The sequence below is a fragment of the Gossypium raimondii genome, chromosome 2, assembly GCF_025698545.1.
Source record: "Gossypium raimondii isolate GPD5lz chromosome 2, ASM2569854v1, whole genome shotgun sequence".
NCBI lineage: Eukaryota > Viridiplantae > Streptophyta > Magnoliopsida > Malvales > Malvaceae > Gossypium > Gossypium raimondii.
The window spans coordinates 23,130,334-23,156,230 of NC_068566.1; the positions used below are offsets into that span (position 1 = coordinate 23,130,334).

General features: G+C 34.0%; 1 protein-coding gene across 1 annotated transcript; it reads left to right on the forward strand.

Annotated features, from left to right (window-relative positions):
• The first annotated feature begins 4,035 nt into the window (after window positions 1-4,035).
• Window positions 4,036-24,032, forward strand: LOC105788331 (DNA-directed RNA polymerase I subunit 1). Its single transcript, XM_012615178.2, has 21 exons — window positions 4,036-4,204; window positions 4,356-4,525; window positions 4,826-4,985; window positions 5,079-5,378; window positions 6,277-6,546; window positions 6,653-6,823; window positions 7,359-7,524; window positions 9,141-9,328; window positions 10,606-10,869; window positions 11,840-11,928; window positions 12,550-12,697; window positions 12,801-13,019; window positions 13,279-13,614; window positions 13,709-13,853; window positions 15,621-15,829; window positions 16,389-16,591; window positions 17,650-17,848; window positions 17,929-18,176; window positions 19,791-19,931; window positions 21,872-22,661; window positions 23,167-24,032. The coding sequence occupies exons 1-21, from the start codon at window positions 4,187-4,189 to the stop codon at window positions 23,755-23,757; spliced, it is 5,025 nt and encodes a 1,674-aa protein (XP_012470632.1). The 5' UTR covers window positions 4,036-4,186; the 3' UTR covers window positions 23,758-24,032.
• Window positions 24,033-25,897: the final 1,865 nt, after the last annotated feature.

The window sequence follows — 25,897 nt, forward strand, 5'->3', positions numbered from 1 at the left end:
AAGTGTTCATCGGGAAATTGACTAAGTGAAAATCATGAGATCATGTAACGATTAAGTGTGATTGAATGATGAATATATGTGGAATTGAATTGAATAATGATTGAAAGTGAAAAGTGAAATTATGAAAAGTAAAATTAGCAACAAAAAGGTTTAGACAAGAACAATAGTGTGACTTTGAAAAATCACCAAAATGGTGGAAATTGAATTAGAGAGTGAATAAGATATGAAATGAAATCTTAATGAGTCTATTTTTAAATAAAAGAAATAGAGCAAGCAAAAGAGTTATATATTTTGAGATATTTGAATTTTAGTGAGGCAGGGTCGGATTGATTTCGGAATCCCCTATTCTGATTTTGGAAAATAATTAAAAATTGTAAAAAAATAATTATGAGTTATAATTTATATCTTAGAATCCTTAATGAGTCTATTGTCAAAGGAAATAAACGGAAATATCATCTGAATTCTGTACAATGAGATAATTCATTTTTAGTGAAGAGAGGTTAGAGATGTTAAGCAGTGAAACAAGGGTGACTTTAAAGAATAAACTGTACTAATTGGGTAAGCCAAAAATTCTGAAAATTTTATGGTAAGAAGATATGTGAATTTAGTTTCGGGGAAAATTAACAAAACTTAATTTGGAGCTCTGTAGCTCTGGATAAAAATAATTTAGTGACTGTAACTCGACTAGACAACTTTGAATTTAAATATAAGTGAATAGTGAAATTATGTATAATGCTATTTAAGCATGTTATATACATAAAGGATGTGGGATGGAGAGGAGGAGGAGGACAATAAAGTATATGAATGAATTGTGTATAATTGGTTAAATGTCTGATTATAATCGATAAATGTTGAAATAGGAGTGATGCTTATATTGGTGCATTACTGGTCATGGTAAGCTCATGAGAGAAAATAAAGTTTCATAGCATATGCGTGTGGTATATTTGGCATGAAATGATGTCATGAGTGGCTCATGAATTAACTCATGTTGGTAAATTGATGCATAATTATAGTATTCAAATATATACATATTTGTAATATTTTGCTATGTGATTTAGAAAAAAGGGAATAAATAGCATACTGAAAATTTCGGCCATGGTGCTAGTTTATGTTAAAGGAGTGTTTTATGGCATATCTTAAGTAATGGAATGTTATGAATTTTGAGATTAATTTGCTAGTCAAATAAATAACAAATGAATTGATTACGTATTCGTAATTTTGACATATGCTTGGTATATGAAACGTAATAATATATGCTTGAATAAACTTTAAGTATTCGAATGACATGGATTTGATGGTGATAAGATTTGATGGTGATGTATTATTTTTGTGAGATAGCTTGGTTCGAGAAATTTGTTAGGTAAATGGTAAGTGAAAGCATTTATGGATATAGAAGAAAATTTGGAGTGAATATGAAATTTAGCTCAATTAAATGATTTCATCAATTAAACATTGTGTATACCGAATGTGTTAGTGAATTACATATTCGTAAATTGACATTCAAAGTTCGATTAGTGATATATGAAAATAACATGAAAAGATTTATGATTGTGATTAATATTGATTTTGACTTAAAGTGGATTCTTCAATATTGGATTGATTTAACGGATATATTGAGCATATGAATAGGTATGCATTGGGCCTTGTAAACCTTAATTAGCGACTCGAACATAATAATTTGAAATTTTTTAATTTGGATGAAATTTTATAACTCGGTTTAATATGTTTATAAGTGTATTTATTCTGGTAATGCCTCGTACCCTATTCCAGCGTAAAATACGGGTAAAGGGTGTTACAATGTGACATCACCAGATTCGACCCTAATGTTTAAGTCGGGTTTGGGGTGTTACATGATGCATATATATACAATATTTGAAATAGTTGAGATTTTGATTGTGATGGGTTTAGGTTATTTGATTATTTGCATGTGGTACCAATGAGGGTACATTGGTTAGTTGATGGAAGTAAGTTGTATATGTGAAATTGCTTTGTTTGGTGGAACTTGGTTGGGTTCAATGTGGTGCCTTTGAATGGCATATTGGTTAGTTGAAATAGGTTGTTTAAATTGGTATGTCTATAAGTGTTTGAAAGGTGTTTAGGTTTTTTGAATGTATGCACAAATGTAATGGTTGATTGAGTAAGTTTTGGTCTTAAAATAACTTGTTTTTAGGGTCAAATTATGGAACACACGACCTGGGACATGGGTTGCCACACAGCCGTGTGTCACACACGGCCTGGCTACATGCCATGTGTCACTTGTTAAGTTTGGTGTATCAAGTCAGTGTGTTACACGACCTAGCAGACGGCCTGTGTCACGGCCGTGTGACCCTACTCAGTGAATTACATGGTTTGAGACACGAGCTGGGACATGATTGTGTGTCCTTTTGTTCGATTGTTACACAGCCTGAGCTATGTCACACGGCCATGTGACCCCTGTTTTCAAAATTTGCAACATTTTTCAAAACTTTCTGATTTGTTTCGAATTAGTCCTGAATTGTTTCTAAACTTATTTTAGGACTTTGAAAGCTCGATTTATTGCCCAAATGTATATGTATGTTAGGGTTGTAATGAGTTTCAAGTAATTATTGTTAAATGATATTATTAATATATTTTGATATTAAAGTGATCGGATTTGCATGGTAATGCTCCGTAACCCTAATCCAGCGATGGAGAAAGGTTAGGGGTGTTACACGCCCTAAACACTTACACGTGTTCGTTCTTATAATATAATTTTTTATAACTTAAATTTCCATAAATTTTTTAAAAGTTGAATCATGTATAAGTGTTTAGAATGTCATGGGTTAATTTAAATTTAGGTGTAATTATTCGCATAATTACTCTAATTCTCGCTCTCCCCTAATAATTGGAAGGTATAATTTAGGTACTCAAATTATACTTAATTCAATCTCAAATTATACTTAATTCAATGGACCCACCAAATAAAATGGTTGTCCAAATACCCCACACATGTATAATTTACAAACATTTACACCAAAATTCAATTATTAAGTATTTAATATTTAAAAGAGCTAATAAATATTAAATTCACCGCTTTGAATAAACTACAAGTTTAACGCTTAATGATATAATTAGAATTTTTAAGTTAAATTTTGTCATTAGTTCCTGTAGTTTGTGAAAGTTGTATATCTAATTCTTTGTAATTTAATTTGATCAATTTTAGTTCATGTACTTTTCAAATTGGTCAAATCTAGTCCTTGTACTTTTCAAATTTTAAAATTTTAGTCTTAACCCTAAAAGTAGCGTTAAATCTGCTTGGTAAATTTAGTTACTGAGTTCGGACCATGCATAAAGTTGTAGATTTAATCCATATGCTTCAATTAGATAATTCTAAGTCCCTATATTTTTGAATATAGTATTAACACTAATGATTGTAGTTTGTAACATAATTTGATCTCTATTTTTTGTAATGTTATTAAGTAGTTTAATATTTTTATAATGTAATTAATTAGTTCAAATAGTTAATATTGTTAACTTTTCAATTAAAATATTATATGGTTATACATAATTTGAAGGTAGATTTATAAATCTAAAAAGTAGGGGAATAAATTCTTGAAAATAAAAGTATGAGGATGAAATTCCAAATGTACAAAATGTAGAGATTCAAAGTCATAATTGTTTGAATCGATCGGGGTATCGATTTGAAGAGAGGAATTAGACCAATTGACCTGCAAACTAATATGGGCCGATTAAATCAAGTTAAAAAATCGATTGAATTGAGATTTTTTTTAAAATATTTTTATTTTTTAATAATTTATTCAATCTAACTGTACGAATTAGTGACCTGACCGGTTTGATCAACAATCTAATTCTATAATTTAATATTTAAAATTTTATTCTATAATTTAATATAAACCCAAACCATATATACCATACCAGTTGGATTGAAACGGACCATGCCCGTACTAAAGGTCATACCCAAATTCGATCCGACCCGCAGAGCAAGTAGATTTATTTGTGTAATCGTGTTTTTCCGGGTTTTGCTCGTCGGCGTTACGGTACAAATAAATAAAAAATAATTTTAAAAGTGAAAGGGCAAAAGGAAAAGCCCCTTCTTAAACCCTTACTATCAATTCTCTCTCTCAGTCACACCTCTCCCTCACGCCGCTCACTTTATAATATTTCACCTCCGTCTCCGTTTCAGTTCACCTCATAGCCATTCGCCACCATGGCTCAAATCACGGAGGTCTTGTTCTCTTCCTCTGCTGTTTTATTCTTCAATTTTATGAAGTTAATAAAGTTTTCTTAACTGTTTTTGTTTGACTTTCTTTTTGAACCTAATATTCCGAAGTTTACTGAAGTTGGAAGTTTGCTTTTTTATGGAATGAATTTTGTAGGGAGCTACGGATTCAGTGGATGCGGTATGGTTCAATTTCATGACAACCGAAGAGGTTCGAAAACACAGCGTTTTGAAGCTCACTAACGCCAATTTGCTTGACTTCATGAACCGCCCTATGCCTGGCGGTTTATACGACCCTGTTTTAGGGCCTCTCGAGGATCGAACTCCGTATGTTCTTTGTTTCTTTCCTGAAGATTTCTTTTTTCTTTCTGCTCCGTATATGTTTTTGCCCCATAACATGATAAAAAGTTGGCATAAAGAGAAACCAATGATACCTATAAAATTAATTACTCGATTAAGAATAAAAAAATAAAAAAAAAGTTAACACCTATTCTAACGTAATTTGTTCATAAATGATTTTTTTTTTTGCATTTTTTGTTTCCATTTTAATTCCTTAAACTGAGCAATGGATACAAAGCATTTGTTTTCTTTTGATGTAATTACATTATTTAAACTTCTAATTTGCAGTTGTAAAAGCTGTGGTCTCTTGAAATTACATTGCCCTGGTCACTGTGGTCACATTGACTTGGTGTCACCGATTTATAATCCCTTGCTGTTCAACTTTTTGCATACACTTATCCAAAGGACCTGCTTTTTCTGTTATCATTTTAGGGCAGAAAGGACTGAGGTAAATTGTTTTTTTCTTTAAATTTTTTTTATCTTGGATTATTTTGTTTACTTCTCTAATATATCTTTGACTTTTGGGTTTAAATTTGTTTAGGTTGAGAAATGTATTTCTCAATTGAAACTCATTGGAAAAGGTGATATTGTTGGTGCCAAAAGGTTAGATTCAGACTCGAAAGATTCATCATCACATCCAGAGAACAGTGAAGGGTGCCAAAAATTAGGTTCTAGACTACATGAGTCTGAGGCTGTAAACCCAAAAGAATGGACATCTCTTCAGCTTACTGAGGCAATGTCGGTTTTAAATAAATTTCTGAAGGTGAAGTACAAAAGGTGTAAGAACTGTGATGCAAAAAATCCTGCTATTACAAAGCCCACTTTTGGTTGGTTTCACACGGTATATTTCTTATTTTGCCTTTCCTTTTCTCCATTTTCTTGCAGACAATAACAAACTAAGTCATTTCCTACTATGTAGTCATTGTAGCCAAAAGTAGTAAATACGGAAGCAAGTGCCAAAATATTTTTTTATTCGGTATTGGGCCATATCAGTATTGTTGTGTTTTGGTGTAATGCTTTTGGTGTTCTAGCAATTTTTCTAATATTTTCATATACGGATACATTTGTAGCCTATTTCCAAGTTTCCTAATAAGATATATACAACTTTACCTGCATTAGATGCACTTATATGTTCATATACAAATATAAATTTCAAAATTATAAATATTTAACATTTAAAAAATAAAAGTAAAAAAATGAGAAAATGTAGTAAATAATTTTAATTAGGTTCAACAATCTAATTTAATGAACATGGTTGTTTTGTAAATGGAATTATGAAAAAAAATTATCCTGACAAAAAAAGTTAAAGAAAGATCAAAACCTTGATCAAAATCAAATGTGTGAAAAAAAATCAAAACCTTGTACTGATCATTACAGGTCATTAGAGGCTGTTATGATTATTACGAACCAGTACAACAACCCGAACAGTATTATACTAGTATTATTTTGGTTTATTTCAAATCAAGCAACCACTTTGATTGTATCTGAAGGATTTTTTATGTGTGCATATGATGTATGTGGTTATTTATGTTTTTCTTATGTTCAAATTTTCTTGATTTGTTAAAACACGGCTATAAATGTTCCATTTGGCCTTTTGGTGTTTTCAGTTGTATTCTTTCATTTGGATGAATGTGCAAAGTGACTCTGTAGTGGTTTAATTTGATTTATTTAATTAAGATAGTTGCGACAGTCTTCTTTCCCAACTTGGAATTCTTAAATCTCCTGGTTTCTTACTTCAGAGTGGCATGTCGGGTTCGCAAATGAGGGAAAACGTTATCAGAGGGTGCAAAATGGCAGATACTTTTTCTGGTGAAGTTGGATCTGACATAGAAGATGCCAATGATGCATCTAGCTCCGAAGAGGGTGTTGATATAACAAAAACGAAGACTCCTGAAATTGGCTTCAAAGGAGCTGATGGTACTAGTGCGAAAGCTCGTAAAAAGGCGAAAGTACCTCTTGAGTTCCTGAAGCAGAAGAATCTGTTTTCGGGACCTCTTTTGCCATCAGAGGTATGGTTCTTATTTATGTCAAACTATCTGGCATTGTGTTCGTGGTTGCTTTTGTTTACTGTCATTTTGAATAAATATTCATTTTAGAGTTCCTATTCTGCCACAGGTTAAAAAAGTTATGAAACTTTTATGGGAAAATGAGATTGAACTTTGCTCATTGATCAATTGCATCCAGCAGCAAGGGTTTGGTGAGAAAGTGGGTTATTCCATGTTCTTTTTGGAGACCGTTCTTGTACCTCCTATTAAGTTTCGTGCTCCTACCAAGGGAGGTGATTCTGTAAGTATCCACATTTCGCAGTATTTCCTTATTTCTTTTCTAGAGGGAGGTTCTGATAAAGCTCAGTCGGCTAGGTTGTCTTCTATTACGTGTTGAGAGTGTGACTGATGGTTGGTTTCATTAAATTCTACTAGTGCCCATTGAAGAACAAGGATTGAAGAATTGGGATGGGCTGTGGACATACTCAAGATTGGAAATTGAATTTTTAGCCCCTTTTTTGGTTCATTTTAGTTGATCCAAATAAAGGAATGAAGTATCATTTTTTTTCCTTTTGAAAAGCTTTCCTTCCCATTCTTTTATTAACTTTATCCAACATAACCTAGTAGTTTAAGAGACTCCTATAAATGTCTTTTGGTCAGTTTCGGTTAATTGATTGTTGAGTTTTTGCTGTTCAGAATTGCATTTCATAATTTAGATTGCACACTTTTCTATTCAAATTTCTGTTTCTTTGCTATTGCTGTTGTGTCACATGGACTAGGTGTTTTCTTTTAGGAATGAATCTCTGCCAACATCTTTTCATTTTCCCCCCTTGTAGGTGATGGAGCATCCTCAAACTGTTTTACTAAGTAAGGTGTTGCAGGCCAATATATCACTAGGAAATGCTTATAATAATGATCTGCAGAGTTCTAAGGTTATAGTTAGACTATGGATGGATCTGCAGCAGTCAATAAATTTGTTGTTCGACAGCAAAACTGCAATGAGTAAGTACAGTTTCTTCCCATTTCTCAGAGTGCACTGTGTAGATGAGAAAATAAATAGAAATTGCTTGCTGTTTGAACTTTATTAGCAAAGTGTGTTGGAACCCATGATAGTTGATACCATATGATACGAGTCATATTGTTGGTATGTATCTCTCTCTTAAAAAAGGAAACTTTTTTAATCTCCAAACGTTTCAGATTTTATACTAGCTTGTATCAGTTGTATTGGTCCATACTAGCTTGTACCAGTTTGTATTGGCTTATGCTGGCACATAATATCTTGTACTAGTCGGTACAAAAATTTGATTTTTGATTTCTTTTTTACTTGTATGATCCTTGTAACCAATTTCTTTACTTTTCTAGTTGTGTAATTTTTATCATCATAATTTCATTTAAAAATAAAATAAATATTACACCATTGACTTTAATTGATGATAAATTATTAGTATTTTTGATATTATATATTTTATTTATGATTGAAATTTTTAGATGTTGATGATTTACATTTGAAAACTTATATATGCATAAAAATATACATATATATGTTTATGTAATTTAGATGTATATTTGCACGTGTATTTAATATATTTGTCAGACAACATAGAAATGAGTTTTATAATTATATATGAAAATATATTTGAGAAACTCAAAAACCAGAAACAGTATGTCAAAGCGCATTGGTGCTAATACCAAAAGAAAAAAGCATAGCCTGCTGGTATGGTAATGACTGATTCCTTTGATTGAAAATGGTGTTGGGTGGTGAGACTTCAGAGGTTGCTTTGAGCTAAAGTTTCCACTTCTGGGGCATGAAATATCTATGTAGCATGTTATGAAGTGAAAATTTACTGGTTATTTTTGCACTAGGTGAGCTATAGAGAACATGGCATGCTGGTTGGACTTTGTGTATCAAACACATTGTAGGTAGACCTGTCAATTTTAATATCTGTGTGGTGTTTGCGTAGTTTTCTGTATCATAGTCATGTTTTTAGGTATTTTATATTCGATAAATTTTGATTTGTTAATAATTCATATATTATAAAAGATTTTGAGACATTTGCGAATTAGTTTTCTTTTTTATTGTTTCTTCTGTATCATGTAATATAGTGTCTAATGTTGCGGGGTCTAAGTGTAGGCTAGTGAGACATTGATTAAATCTTCCCTTGGGGGGGGGTCTCAATCATCTAATAGGGCCTCATTGAGCTTATCGAGGATATATTTTAATTACTACAGAGGGTGTTACTTAATCCCTGTAGTGACCTCCAGGCATGCAAAAAATGCTTTGTTGTGTTAATATGGGGAAGGGGAAAAAAGAAAAAAGAAATTCCATTTGTTGAAAGCTAATTTAGATAGTCAATTTGTATCTTCTCTCAAACTGTGCTGCAATAGAAGACAGCAAAGTGAGCACTCCTGTTTCTGTTCCTTTCACATGTGTGCATTCGTAGGAGGGGATGAATGGTGGCATTTTGCTTGCATCTGAATTATGTGTGCAATGTTTAAAATACATGGCTTGTACATGTGGCTCTTTGCTTTAGACTAATTATAATTTTAAAAAATTGAGATCTTTCATATATAGTTAGGCTATACCAGTTAACTGGTGCACTCTTTATTCTTTATGGCAGGTCAAAGGAGAGATGTGAGCCCAGGAATATGTCAGTTGCTGGAAAGGAAGGAAGGCATGTTCCGCCAAAAAATGATGGGGAAAAGAGTTAATTTTGCTTGCCGATCTGTTATATCCCCTGATCCTTATTTAGCTGTTAATGAGATTGGAATTCCACCTTATTTTGCATTAAGGTTAACCTATCCTGAGGTAAAATTATCTTTTTAGTCCAACTTGTGGATTAATACATTTTTAAGATTTATCTCAAAATTAATGCAATGGAGTTTAATGAGTGAAGTTTAGATTATTACTTTCTCCGTTATGTATTTTACTTTATGTTGAATCTTGAGATTGGCTTGCAGTGTGAGAAGATTGTTTCTTGCCTTGTAAGGATACTATAATTTTTACGGTCTCTGAATCTTGCAGTCTGATGAGTGCTTCTGGTTGCTTTTGCTTGTATCTGTTTACCTTATGTTTACTATGAGCCTGCGAATATTTATTTGATAGGAGAAATTTTGCAATCATAGTAGAAGCTAGAAATCTTCTGTCTCCATTGACGTAGAGCTGGTGGTTATGAAAGGATTATTGGCAAATAGGCCTATAAGTTCCAAGGCTTAATTAGCACATGAAACCAAGTTGATGGGTTTTTATGAGGAAAATGTTCAGGGTTTGCTAACCAAGTATAACTATGCATATGTTGATATGTTTGTATTTTCGGACTGACAATAGGATTGACACTGATTTAACTCTATTTGATGTATGGAACTTGCTGTAAACAGAAAAAAGGAAGGTATTAACTTTGAAACACCTTAAGACTTTTTAAGTCATGTCAATAACCAAACCCTTTCGATGATACATAGTTGATAGACAAGCAAAATGATGTTTTTTTTTGTTCCTTGGTCTTATAAAAACATCACACAGAAATAAATTATTGTCGTTACTGAATTATGAGGCATATGTACTGATGATAGATGCCTGTTATCCCTTCCTAAATACATATTAGGAAGTCTAAGAGGGGATAGAGGATTCCAACCTTTCATTGCTCTTCTCTAGGCTAAAGTTAATTTAAAATTAAACCTTTCCTACCATTTAAGATGCATATGTACTGATGGTAGATGCCTGTTATCTTTTCCTAAATACATATAAGGAAGTCTAAGAGGGGAGAGAGGATTCCAACCTTGCATTGCTCCTCTCTACGCTAAAAAGTATTTAAAATTAAAACTTTGCTACCATTAAGATGCACAGTTGAATTATGTGCAGAATTTCTTATTAGTATTCATGCGACCAAATTAAAATTGTAAGGTGCTATGTTAGAATATGTAATTTTATTTTAATAATGAGCTCAGTTTGAAATGTATACAATATTTCTCTGTACCAATTTTCTATTTTTTTAGGAAATAAATCCTCTTGGAAGTGCACTTGAAAATCATTGGTTTCTGAATTTTTTCGTATGCTTTTTCCCCCTTTAACTGTTGATGTGTTTGCAGAGAGTGACTCCTTGGAATGTCGTAAAGTTGAGGGAAGCAATTATAAATGGCTCTGAACTTCACCCTGGGGCAACACATTATGTTGATAAGTTATCCACCCAAAGACTGCCACCTAACAGAAAAGCACGAATTTCCATATCTAGAAAATTACCTTCATCAAGAGCAGCTATTACCCAACCTGGAAAGAATTTTGACTATGAATTTGAAGGAAAAATTGTTCTCCGGCACTTGCAAGATGGAGATGTTGTGCTAGTAAATCGACAGGTACTTGGACCTTATCAGTTACTTGCAGTGCTGATCCATACAAGTAGTCTGTTGTCTTAAAAATAGGAATTTTGCTTGGTGAGGTGAAAAATGCAGGAAACTGGAATCCTCTGCATAATAGTGGGGCTTATATTCAAGTTTTTCTATTCATCTCTAATGAGAAAAGAATTTAGAGAATGGAAATAGTACCCATTTTAAATAACGTCTGTCATCTGTTGTGGGAAAGTTATGGTGTAATAGACTAAGTGCCACTTGATCTGATGAGCTACCAGAGACTTGACTGTGTTGCTGTCCAATCCTCTTACGAAGTCCATCTTGTTCCGTCCCATCACTTTCTGTTACATTTCCATTCTATTATCTTGCTCTTAATATTAAAGTGGTTAAAGGATAACTGAAGGTTATTGACAAGAGTTTAGATATCGGCTTTTGTAATATTTATTTTGCTTGGAAGGTTCTTAATCCTATCCCACATTTTTTCTTTTCTTGACAACCTTGTTTGTGGTTACTGTCTTTTTTTTTGTCCAACTTGTTACTGTATTTACTTCTACTTTACTTTAGTGGATGCGCATGCTAATGACTCTGTTGGGACAGTGGCGCAACTGCTTGTGAGTGTTTTACTTTGTAAAGAAACAGAATGAGACCTTTTATGTTGTATAAGGTAGTGTAAATCTTGTAGAGCCAATGGATCATGCTATATAATTATGCAGTAGCAGATTAGTTGTATTCTATATTGGTAAATCTTATTTATCTCTTCTAAAGTTTTATGGTTCAGTGTAATTCGCTCATGGAAATCATGAAAAGATTATCAATGTTTGCTAAAGTTTGAAAAGTGTGTGCACTTTTTTCGAATGAAACCTTATGTCTTTCTTTGAGGTGTTCTATATTGCGTGAATCACATTTCTGATTAAATACTTCTTTTGTTGCATTTTTTTTTCTTGAGTTTAGTTTGATTCAAACTTTTTTCTGGCAGCCTACACTTCACAAGCCAAGTATAATGGCACACGTAGTTCGTGTGTTGAAGGGGGAGAAGACAATCCGTATGCACTATGCAAATTGCAGGTTGCTACATATGAACTATGAATGATACATGCATGTTTATTGAGTAAGAGCTAGAATAAATAATAGCACACACATGCTGTACTGTAATTACATGTTAAGGTATGTGTATACTGCACCCAGTGTTGGGAAGGGTCTAAGATGCACTTTAGGTGCTAGAATGATTATATTTCTTCGGGCGTAAGGTGTGGAAAAAAGTGCTTGCTGGAGCAAAGGTAAAATATGTGTTTATGTGTTTCTTGTACAAGTCTGTGTAGAGGTATGAAATAAGCTTAAGATATACAATTTGGATAAAAACTTTTAAGAAGTGATTTGCAAAATTTCCTTTCTCGTGTTGTGCAACTTTCCTGATTTTGTTGTTGAATGCTCAAAGATTAAGTTGAGAATTTGATATTGCCCCATTTTTAATTGTCAAACATAAAGAGAACTTCAACCATGTGGGCATTTTTTTGCTCCAAATGCCTTACCATTGTGCTTAGGCATACTAGGTCTGTGCCTGATCTTATGTGCCTCACTTCAAAGAGTTTGAGGTGTATTATTAGTTATTAATGGTTAGTTCTGAAGTCTAATGAAACTTTATAACTGCTATCAATTCTAATATCAGTTTCTTTGTTCTGATTTCAGTACATACAATGCTGATTTTGACGGTGATGAAATAAATGTACATTTCCCACAAGATGAAATTTCTCGTGCTGAAGCATACAACATTGTTAATGCAAATAACCAATATGTCAGACCTTCGAATGGCGAACCACTAAGAGCCTTAATTCAGGTTTTGAATGCATTATAGTGATTTTGCATGATGATGACTTTCATCTCCCTACACTTCTCAATATAACTGGTAACTTTATTTGTGTTTTCTTTTTTAAATTTAGGATCATATTGTAAGTGCTGTACTTCTCACAAAGAGGGATACTTTCTTAAGCCGTGATGAGTTTAATCAGCTTTTGTATAGCTCTGGGGTTTCTGGCTTAGCCCAACATCATCGCTTGGGTAAATCTGGTCAGAAAGTACTCATTTCTAGTTCTGAAGAAGGGATGCTGCCTATTCTACCTGCAATATTGAAACCAAAACCACTTTGGACAGGGAAGCAGGTTGGTAAATAGGCTAGGAAGCTTTTATATCTGTTACGTGCTCTTGTTTAATTTTCTGTTGCATGGGATTGAGATTGTGGTAAAATATTGCTGAGAGTTACTGGATGTAAATTAGGGTTATACATATACAACCCTTGGTTTGTTCCCTTATGTTTTACTCTATGCTCAAATTTTCTATTTGTTTGGTTTGCTTTTCATGTATCAAACAATTACATTTGGTAACAGTTTACTCTTTTCTTTTCTCCATCCATTTTTCTAGGTCATCACTGCTGTTCTAAATCATATTACCAGGGGTCGTCCACCATTTACGGTGGAAAAAACTGGCAAAACCCCACGTGATTTTTTCAAGAACAGATCAAATGAAAATAAACCGAAAAGTGTTGGCCAAGAAGGCAAGGATGCTGAAGAAAACTCAAATAAAGAACCTGATGAAGAAAAAATATTGATTTACAAAAATGACTTGGTGCGTGGTGTGATTGACAAGGCTCAGTTTGCTGATTATGGTCTAGTTCATACAGTTCAAGAGCTATATGGTTCAAACACTGCAGGCTTTCTGCTGTCAGTATTCAGTCGTCTCTTTACAGTTTTCTTGCAGGTCAGCTAGTTTTAATCTCTAAAATTCACTTCTTAATGTTGCAGCATATGGTATTTGATATTCAAACTTGCTTGATATAACATTGATGATGCAGATGCATGGTTTCACATGTGGTGTAGATGACCTTTTGATAATGAATGATAAAGACATTGAAAGGAAGAAGCAACTTGAAGAATGTGAAAAGAAAGTGACAGAAGCACATTATGAGTTTTGTGCAGTCAAGGTGGATACTGAAATAGGTATGTTGAATTTTTGAATGCTTCTTAAAATATCCTGTTTCTGTTGCAAGTTACTGTCAAGTTTATTGTAGTTATATAAAGGCTTATATTTCGTTTTTGTACGAGGTAAATTGTACTGAATGATTGGTTCTTGTGTCTGCCATATTGACTATGGGTCTTTTCAGATAGTCTATATCTTCTTTTGTTGGTTGGTTGATGTAGCATTTTGGTTGTACATGGTAGTTTACAACTATAATTTATTGAAAAGATATGTTGCTTGACTTATTTTTAGTCGACTTACGAAGGTTTTTTAGTTGACTTATGTAGAGTTATTTTACTATTAATACTACCACATTTTCTGAATGCTTGAATTACACATTTTTCTCTAATTTTGTTTCTTTAGAATTACATAAGAGAACATTTAAGAAATATTATACTAGATCACTTGGAATTCTTCTATATATGGTCCAATGCATGTATGTTTTGAAGCCTGCAAATACCTCTTCCACTTGCCTCCTTTTTCAAAATTTGTACTTAAAATGTCATTCATGTGATGTCATAGTGGGGAATGTATTTGAGAGTGCTAATCCTGTGTTAAGCACTAACGCAAGCAAACATCCTAACCAAAGCGAGCTGCTTGATGTTTTTAGTAATGGAAGAGAAGAAATTAAACAGTTAATCATTTCAAAGTCAAGAAGAAATCAACAGTTAGATAATCAATTACAAGCAAAGCAATTGAGATATCCTGTAAACGGTAACCCAGATTAGGATAAAAAAACCTTCTTTGCCATGAATATTAAAAAAACCCGGAGCCTGCTCCTGACTTTGAATCCTTTCCTCTTCAATTAATCATTTACCAGAAGAACAATCAATTCAAGAAGTTTTTATTTATCGAGACTGAGAAATTAACGGGAACATAGATTTTGCAGTCTATAAGGCTGAGACCAATCAGTATTTGGATAAGGAGGCATCTTTCTAAAAATGGTATAACTGAATCGTCTGTAGAAGTTATAGAGGTATCTGGAAATTCAAGCTGGTTGTTAAAGTTGATAGAACAGAGAGAGAGAGAGAGGTGTGGAGAACGGGAGAGATGAATATGTATGAATGTCAATAGATCTTAACTGGAAGCAACAGTGATTAGAGGAGAGAAATCTGCTACCTTATTAGGCAGGTAAAGTGGAAGTGAACCAATGAGAAACTAGAAAAAAAATCAAAACAAAAAACACGTTGCTTTTACAAAAAGAGTTATCATCTACTGTTTGTTATGCCATAATGTAATTCAGTAAGCATTTTGATAGCAGTCGGCTAACAAGTTTAACCAACAAAGAGACAATTGTAATCATATTTCCTTTGAAACAAGTTTGAGGAAAGTTTAACTTTGGGTGGCCTGTCGTTTATGATTAACTAAATATTAAAGTTATGCTCCTCGAATTTGTTGCTATAAGTCCTTTCCAAAAGAAAACAAAAATAATTAAATATTTGAACCATTCTATTTTATTTCTCATTTATGACTGACAGCTTACTGAGCATGGAAGGTTATATAAATGTGTGCAGTACCTTTAAAAAGTTTCTTTCATATAATAATGATTCATTCTCTTTTCATTTTCATTTTCTTCATATAATAGTGAGCCACATTCAAGAAGTCGCTGCCTCTTTCACAACATTTTTAATTTGTCATGTGGCTGATCTCCTTAATTTTTCTTGGCTTCTTCATATGTTAGAAGTTGCATATGCATACTATTTTCTATTAACATTGTAACACAAACGTAATGTCTTGATATGTTTCAGCTCCAATAGAATTGCAATTGAAAATTGAGAAAACCATACGCAGAGATGGAGAGGCTGCACTTACAGCTCTGGATAGAACAATGATTAGTGTGCTTAACAAGAACTCAAGCCAAGGTGTTCTTACCGAGCTGTTGTCTGAGGGTTTAGTAAAACCTATGGGAAGGAACTGTATATCTCTAATGACTACAACTGGGGCTAAAGGAAGTAAGGTAGTTTTCTGCTTTTGATATATTTCCGACTTCAACATGGGTATTGTAGCACAGTTTGGTATTATACATATATGTTCGTCTGTGTATGTGTCCGGGGTCAGAAAGAACTTCTCTATAGGAATTATTTACTGGTGTCTGTTGCCAATATCTGAACTTTTTCAAGTTATCTTTGACTAGTCCTATGTATCCTCTACAGACTTTAGTTGTTTTAGAGTGTTGGTTTGCATGCATAAGTGCTAGTGCTTTTAATTTTTTATTTATTTTCTATAAAGTTGTTAAGGATTTAATTTTACATGGATTTGAGAATATTATAGATATCACATTTGGATCCACTTTCCAACTGTTTCCAGCTTTTCATCATGATTGTAGGGTCGTGAAGATTCTAGAACTCCTAGTTTATGATAAAGTTTTTACTCATAATATTGGCATTCATTATGGATAAGGTGTTCAAAGATTTTTGTTATAAAAGCAAACAAAGTGTACTCATGCTATTGCCTCAATGTAACACTGAAGAGCACTTGTAGGTTGATTCTAACTATTTGCACTATGCTCCAAACAGGTTAATTTTCAGCAAATCTCATCTTTCCTTGGTCAACAAGAATTAGAAGGGAAGCGAGTGCCAAGGATGGTTTCTGGTAAAACATTGCCCTGTTTCCATCCATGGGACTGGGCAGCTAGAGCTGGTGGTTTCATCAGTGATCGTTTTCTTACTGGTCTTCGGCCACAAGAATATTACTTCCATTGTATGGCTGGGCGTGAAGGGTAAACCAAACTTGATCCTCAGTTCTTTTTTGTCTTTTTTAGTGGGAATATGCTTTCTTCCTTGAAGCTTATGTGGAATTTGATCTATACTATGAAATTGTGCTTTTTATTTACGGCTCTTCATATCATACTTATAGTAGAACCTCATCTTTTTGCTGATGGACATGCATTATGCAGACTCTCCATATGCCTTTGTTGTTGGGAAGTAATATATATTACAGGCCTTTTTCTTATATTATCTAGTTTTGTTTCCTTCTTCAAGCCAGTTTCTGTTCTTGCCTCCCACTTGACGGGTGTTTTGGTGGTATTCTTGAATGGTTGCTACTTTTTATGCTGAATATGTTGTATGGAGCTGGTTGATATCAATGGTAATGTTGAGCTCTAGACATGTTTAGTTGAATGCCTTTGGATATTTAGGTAGCTAGGGTGGGTAATTGCAAAATGTAGAATTGAGGTTCTGGGAGATCGGTTTGTGGATTTAGAAACTGAAGAAAGAATTTTCTTACTAATTGTGTTGTCATGGTTCTGCAAATCCTTTTGATGTTGAAGCTGATGCAAGAGAATTTGTGATGTATCTATTTGGACTTAGTGATTATTAAACCATCTGAGTGAATTTATCAGTTGAAGACATCTTGGATTTTTATCCTGACTTCTAAATTTTGTGGGTCATGGTAGGAAAAAGTTTAGAATTACCAAAGCGAGAAGGATAGAGTAATAGATGGAAACCCTATTATAAAAGCCCCGTCTGGTTTATGAGGACTATGGCTGGATTTTTTTGATTGAATGAGTAAAGTTACTTTTTTAATGGACTAAAATGAATTTTCCTTTCTTTGTTTACCCTTCTGTTCATATATTTTTCCCGTGCATGCATTCTTTAGCCCATTAAAGTGCTGCTTCATATGCTGAATTATGGCATTCTGACATGAAATTGTTATGATGATAGAAGTAGCATTATGGTTATAAATTTTTTTGGAATTTGCAACTGTTCATGTACAAGAATGCATTATAGCTGTTCTGTTCATGTTCCTTTGCTTAACCTTTTATCCTCTGTTCTATAGTCTAGTTGATACAGCAGTCAAAACATCTCGTAGTGGATACCTCCAGAGATGCCTCATAAAGAATCTGGAGTGTTTGAAAATCAGTTATGATCATACTGTTCGTGATGCTGATGGTTCAATTGTTCAGTTTAACTATGGGGAAGATGGTATTGATGTCCATCAGACAAGCTTTGTAACAAAGTTTGAAGCACTAGCATTAGTAAGAATTTCTTCCTGATTGTTTGAGTCTGAACTCTAATTAAAACTAGTTTCTTATTGTTGTTCTCTCTTTGTTTTCAGAATTGTGATGTGATGTCCGAAAAGCTTAGTTCCATGCTCGGGGAACCTTATGACTCTGGAAAAATATTGCCTGATGATCTTAGAGACAAAGCTGTGCAGTTTATAAAGGATAACCGGCAGCAGAAGATAAAGACAAAAAACTTCTTAAAATTGTTGAAGCTTAAATTTCTTTCTAGTCTTGCCCAGCCAGGAGAACCTGTTGGTGTGCTTGCTGCTCAATCTGTTGGAGAACCTTCAACACAAATGACGTAAGATGCTTTTTTACTTTCAGGAGAAGAGTTAACTTCTCTATTTGGTATAGTGTAGTATAAATGACTTTATGCTCAATATGATAGTCAAGCGACAAGTTTTAATGGTAAAGCAAAAATTTCATGCTATTTTATGGTCTTCCTTATGTTCATTCTATTAGGGTCCTTTGTTTAACATGATTTTTATGAAGCAAACTAATTTGTATTGTTAGAATATAGAGCAACCATATCTTTGGGCATATGGATTCTTATGTTATATTAACAAAATTATTTAATGGAAGGATCATAATTCCAACTGTTTTATCATGGGACTAAAAAACACAATAATGAGATTTTGAATGAAAATCAGGACAAACATCCTGTCTAAGGTGGACATATTCTGTACTTGTAATCAGTGTTGTCAAGATGCGTGTCTAGGCGCCTGCGCCTTAGCAGTAGACCACAAAAGTGCCTCAAACTCTTTCAGATAAGGCACATGGTGTGCGCCTAGGCATGATATTTTGTAAGGCGATGGGCGTTAGAAAAACACATGACTTAACATTTTATTTCTTGTATTTTCTACCTTTTCATTGGATATACCTTTACCGGTAACTAGTAAGGAAGGGATAGTATCGAACTCATGCAAAACTTACGACATATGCATATTGCGGTCCTTTTCTTGCACCTTTCACTCAGGCTAGCTCTTTTTCGTGCCTTGTGCCAGAGGCAATATCAGGGTTCTAGCACCTATAGTGCACTTTGTGCCCTTGACAACTCTGCTTGTAATCTTTGGTTGCATGCATTTGTTTCTCTTAGCTTGTTTAAGGCAGTTTTATGCACCAGTGGGGGATGCTAGGGTAAAATTTACTTTCAAGAATTGGATTTTAAACAGGTAGAACACAACCAGCATGCTAAATTTTCCAGTTAGTGAAGTTTGTTTTTGTTAATGTATTAGAGTATTATTATGCTTGGAGGATGTATCTGTAAATCATGCTTGACAAAGTTTTTGGAAGCAATTCATTTATTTATTTATTTGGAAGCAACTCTGCTTGTAATCTTTGGTTGCATGCATTTGTTTCTCTTAGCATGTTTAAGGCAGTTTTATGCACCATTGGGGGATGCTAGAGTAAAATTTACTTTCGAGAATTGGATTTTAAACAGGTAGAACACAACCAGCATGCTAAATTTTTCCAGTTAGTGAAGTTTGTTTTTGTTAATGTATTAGAGCATTATTATGCTGGGAGGATGTATCTGTAAATCATGCTTGACAAAGATTTTGGAAGCAATTCGTTTATTTATATATATTAGCTTGCTGGGTAAGCAGTTTTATTTATGGGCCCCTACTATTAGTTTTTCTGATATATTAGCTTGCTGGGTTCTAGCCAATCATACTTGACAACTGCTAGTTCCCTTGTTTATTTTTCCAGGTTTCATATAGACGTTCTCGTGTTCGTAGTACATATGCAATTGTGTATATCCTTACATGCTACTTTCTTCCATGGTGTGAGGATATATAAAAATATAATTCACACAATAATTTACTTGTATTTTTAAGGTGTTTAAGTATGTAATATATTCTGTTTCTGTGTCTTTGCCTTGTTCTTTGTCAAATTCATTTGGATATTCTGTTCTCAGGCTGAATACTTTCCATCTTGCGGGGCGGGGTGAAATGAATGTTACACTGGGTATTCCACGTTTGCAAGAGATCTTAATGACTGCTTCAATTGATATCAAGACTCCAGTTATGACATGCCCTTTGCATAAAGGGAAAACAAAGTAAGTTGCTAGTCACCTGTGAATTAAGCCTCTGTTGATTATTTTTATAAATTGCTTGTCAGTTGTGTCTCCCTTGATCAATATTCATGAAGATTCCTGGACTACTTGTGAACTTACTAGGACTAGGATGCGTAAGATCATTAGAAATAGGAGTAAGACTCAGCTTCTATAAAACCATCAACCATATGAAGGTCCTCTTGGTTCAAGTAAATCCTAGATTAGACACGACAACTTGTTGCTATGGTCTATACTTATAAAACAATGATTAATTGAAAACTGGATGCAAAAACTAAATTCAGGTTCAACTATTAAGCTGCGTTTGTAATGCATAATGTTAAATGAAAAAAGGATTAAGGAAATAAAGACTGCTTTGTGTCTAATACCTAGTAAGATAGGAGAACTTTTTTCATTTAACCATTTGCATGTGTTACAATCTGGTAAGAATAAGGGTATTAAGACTGCAGTTTATGGTAATAATACAAAGTTCTTAAGAAATAGGGAAATTGAGCACAGAAAAAGGGATCTGGCTAAGAGATGATCTGTGAGCATTTAAGGTTGGTTGGATCACCCAATCAAAGTAGCAAATATTGCCGGAAAATCTCTTGTTGTAGTCTCTTAATCTGTCCCCAAAAGAAAAGAGTACATTTGATATTTGTATAGGCTACTAGCCTACTACCAACTCTAAAAGTAACGTAATCACAAGTACCATTTCTAGTAGAACTTTAGGAAAGTATTTGGGACTCGAAAATTTTACACCTTAAAACAATACTTGATAGTTCAGCCCCTCATTTAGCTTATTAGTGTTCTGATCAGGTATCTCACACCGCAAAATCTAATTCACTCATTCTATGCTAATCAACGATTTGAAATCCTGTTCTCTTCTGGTGATTACCAATCTGAGAGGATATTTTTATTTTTATGTCACCCTGTCTAACATCCTGTAAACCAAATGCATCCTTAAATAATAATGAATTTGACTGAAGGAAATACTTGTAAATAAATTTTTTTTGATCAAGCTGAATTTTTTAAGTTTATGAGATATTTTATCTACACCTTTAAATCAGAAGCATACTGGTTTCCTACTTTTATATTCTCTTTAGCTGACTGTTCTGAAACTTTGAGCAAAAGACAATTCAGACCTGGGCTGGTCTACGACATAAACTTTTATTAAATTAGCTAATTAGAATGAAATTTGGGCCCAAATATGTGTTCCTTTCTGAAACTCAAGTTGTAATGGAAACAAGAGTCCTGATCAATGCCCCCTATTCCCCCCCCCCCCCCTTCTTCTTTTTCACCATTTCCCTCACAACCACAACATCCCCTTTCATTTATTAGCCTGGTCATAGCAATGGAACTGGAGTTCCTTCCACCTTCCCTCTATTTCTCTTTTCTCTGTGGTCATATCTCATGCAATGTATGTAACCAAATTTGAACAGCTGCATAAGCATTGCTCTTGTATTTCTGTCACAGTAAAACAGGTACGTTGACCTGAGATGGCAAGTCCATGTAAGAAATAAGGAAATTTTTAAGAATTATTTTCAATTGAAAACTAGCCAACATGCCTTCTTTGATAGAGTGATCAGAGGCAGGTTTTTTCAAGTCCTGACTTAGTTCAAATGCACTTTTAGGTTTAAATAAATATTAAATGAAATTTTTTTGTACATCAGAAAGATAATATTAATAATGAGGAACCCTTCCTCTTCAAATTGCTTCAGTTAAAGAGTAAGAACTTGGTGGTTTTGATGGTATGTTTAGAGCTCCAACTCCGAAATGAAAATGTTTTGCAAATGAGGGAGATTCTACTTTTCTCCTTCCCCTTATGCAAATCCAAACAAACCTCATCTCTTTACTAAAGTCTTTGTCAGGTAGTCTGTCTGCACTGTTTGCCAAGTTGTTCAGCTTTAGATTTGTAACTACTAGAATTTATTTTGCATGTGCAGGGAGGATGCCTTACGTCTTGCTGATAAGATGAAGAAAATCACGGTAGCAGAAATATTAGAGAGTATGGGAGTATCTGTCACACCATTTGCCATTCACAATGGTGATATTTGTAGTATCTATAAACTCAAGATGAGGCTTGGCAAACCTGGCCGATATTTGAAGAACAGTGATATAACTGTAACAGATTGTCAGCACATCTTAGAGGTAGTGTTTTTGAGAGAGTTAGAGGACGCCATACAGAATCATCTGGTTTTGCTCTCCAGAATTAGTGGCATAAAAAATTTTATGCCAGATTCACGACCAAATGCTTCAAGTGAAACAGATGAAGATGTTCCTGAAAGCAGATCTCATGAGACTGAGAATGATGATGATACTGATGATGAAGGAAGAGCCGAGGATCTTGGTCTTGATGCACAAAAACAGAAACAGCAAGCTACAGATGAGATGGATTATGAAGATGGTTCTGAAGAGGAACAAAATGAGGGGGCATCTTTGGCTGGGTTGGAAAGTGAAAATGATATGTCTGAGGATGAGAATGGAACTATTGAAAATAATGTGATTGGATCAGATAATGAAAAGGATGATATTTTTCATGGTTCACCAAACGCAGAAGACGGATCTAAGCTAAAGTCAAGGGAGGGAAACACCAGAGCAGAACCCAAAAGAAAAAAGATGAGAGGAAAGTTCATTAGGAAGGAGACTGATAGAGCAATATTCAGTGCTACAAAAGGATTGGTCTTTGAGGTCCATTTTAAGTTTGTAAATGAACCTCATATTTTACTGGCCCAGGTACTCATCTTTTCCTGGTTATTCATCACAGCATGGTTTCGTAAGCATCTAATTTCCTCCTTAGACCACCCCCATTTACATGAAATAAATTGAAAATGAAGTTGATCATAAAGGAAGAACATTTTCTTGTTCTCTTTCACTATTAAATTTTCTTAAGACCACTGGCCGCCTATGGAATACGGATGTGAAACTGAAAATATGGCGATTCTGGTTTAATATAATCTTGTCCTACTTTTTAGGAACATTTTCTTCTGTTTCGCTATTAAATTTTCTTGAGACCACTGGCCACCTATGGTATAGTGATGTGAAACAGAAAATATGCTGATTCTGGTTAAATATTATCTTTTCCTGCTTGTTATTTTGTGTATTTTTGGATGGATGGTTACATTTAAATTTGAAGGGAAGTAGTTCTCGAAAGAGCCAATGGACCTTTCTTGCTTATGAGAAGTTCAATTTTAGTTTAACTAATGCACACTTTGGTTCTTTCTGGTATAATCTTCTGCAGATTGCTGAGAAGACTGCAAAGAAGGTTTACATCCAGAGCTTTGGAAAGATTGACCAATGTCGAGTGACAGACTGTAGTGAGAATCAAGTTTTTTACTATGGTGAGGATCCGAAACAAAGGAAGAGTCCATCTGGCAAAGCAAATATACCAGCATTGCACACAGCTGGAGTGGATTTTGGTGCTTTTTGGAAGATGGAAGGTCACCTTGATGTTAGGTATTTATATTCCAATAACATTCATGCAATGCTTAATACTTATGGAGTGGAAGCTGCAAGAGAAACCATAATTAGCGAGATCAGTAATGTTTTCACATCTTACGGGATTGGTGTCAATATTCGCCACCTAACACTTATTGCCGATTTTATGACCCACTCTGGAAGGTATCGACCTATGAGCCGACTTGGTAGTATAGCAGAATGTATATCACCTTTCAGCAAGATGTCATTTGAGACAGCTTCTAAATTTATTGTTGATGCGGCAAAACATGGGCTGGTGGACAACTTGGAGACACCATCATCCAGAATCTGCCTTGGATTGCCGGTGAAAATGGGCACTGGATCCTTTGGTTTGATGCAAAATGTGGAGATTTGATGTATTATTTAAATCATTCACTAGCTTTTGGAAAGCTCGCAAAGGGGAGCCCATACTTGGGTATGAATGATACCAAAATATCTTGAATAGCTTCAGTTTTTCCCCAGATGAAAAGCAAGGGCAAAATTCTCATCGACCGACTCGTTGAGTTTATTCGGCCTGTAAGTTTTACTGGACGTGTATAATGTATTCAATTTTAGGTGTGCATTGTTAGAGAAAGGCTTAAATTTTGATAAACGATTTATTCATATATTTTCTTTAATATGGCTTATTAATTCGAAAGTCCTGCTGATGGAATTATGTCTTGGGTCCGTTAGTGAGCGTAATACGTTGCGGTGCAAGTCATTGATTATTGTTTTGGGAGATTCTGCCATGAGCTCATAAAAGAGTTTTGGAAAAGCTCCAAAATAATGTGAACAATTAGATTAGTAATAATGAAATTCTAGCCTTTGGATGAAAGAAAATAGGTTAATAAAGGTGGAAACTTGTATTTCCTGGCTATCGGTATCCAAGACACCAAACAAATCTGAAATTGGTGGAGAAAAACCTAATTGATAAAAAAACATATATTCCCACTTGATTTCATCACCGTCGAAGTCTCCCTTCTCTATCGTTTCTTCATCGATAAATATTCAATAAATTGACAAGATTACATGATTAAGTTAGCTCTATATTTCTTGCTTTATTGTTTGTTATGGATGCCGTTTTCAATGGACTCTAACCTGTATTGTACCTGCAAAATAAACCAAAAAGAAGAAACAAAGGAGAAATCACAGCAAAAAAGAAGAAAAGAGTAAAACTTGGAAGCAAATAGGTTGAAAAAGAGTTAAAGAATTAAGAGGGTTGCAAAATATATTTGAAGGTTAATGAGGCTGATTTAGGGTTTAAATTGGGTAAATTTAATCTAGAACTTGATAGGTTGTGTCACGGGTTGAGTAAAATCTGCAGGCTTTCATTTCGATGTTACGATATAGGGGTGCTTTGTCACGACACGATTGGCAGACTACTTATGCTGTGATATTGAGATTCGATGTCGTGACACACCCTAGAAAAATGCAATTCTTAGCCACTGTCGTTAGTGTTGCGACAAAGGGGACCCTATGTTGCGACACACTGAAAATTTTAATTTTTTAGCCACTATTACGACACCAACTCTGTTTTTACTCAATTTCATTTTTCAGAGTGTCTTATAGGTATAACTTATGTTCTAATCAACCATGTGCATATAATCCCCAACATACTCCATCTACAAAATTAGATTCTACTCCTAGCTAATAATTAAGTTTGAAGTTCATCAAGTAATTAAAATACAACAATATACAACACAATTATGAAATTCCACGAAATAATTATAAGTGTTGTTGATGGATTCGTCCAACAGATCTATTTGTTCATTTATATACTTCTGCTTTCGAATTTGTTCATCTTTATCCGTTCATGCTTCACCATGCCATTCTGAGTCTTTTCACTTATCACGTTCCCTCAGTTTATCTGTACAACTTGCACACACTAAAGAACACACCTTCCCTTAATCAAGGTCGCTAGGGGTAATCAAAGATATATAATAACAATTATTCTCTAAATATTTCCCTAACTCCATCTGTGGGCCACTACCACATTTAAACACTTCGATCTCACCATTTATTTTCATAATTAGTTCATTCTTTTCAAGGTCAACAGTGAACCTAAAAGTGGCAAAATTGGAATTTCCTAGTCTTCTTAAAAATTGAGGACTACAAAATCAACAGGGATCATAAATTTATGCACTTTAACTAATACATCTTCAAGTACACCTTTCGGATGTACAAAAGATCTATCAGTTAATTGAAGTGTGATGGAAGTGTTCTTGAGCTCCTCCAATTGAGTTTCTTATATATAGATAAGGGCATTAGATTAATATTTGCTCCTAAATTGCATAGGGCCTTTCCAAAGTTCATGTCCCCTATCTCTTTGGGAATAGTAAAGCTACTCGAGTCTTTATATTTTGGGGGTATTTTTCTAGTGATGATCACACTACATGAAGCTTTTATATTAACTTATTATTCTGTTTTAATTTTACTATGCCTAGCCATGATTTCCTTTAAGTATTTGACATATTTAGGTATTTTCTCGATTTACGATTTGAATAAGTTTAAGAAAC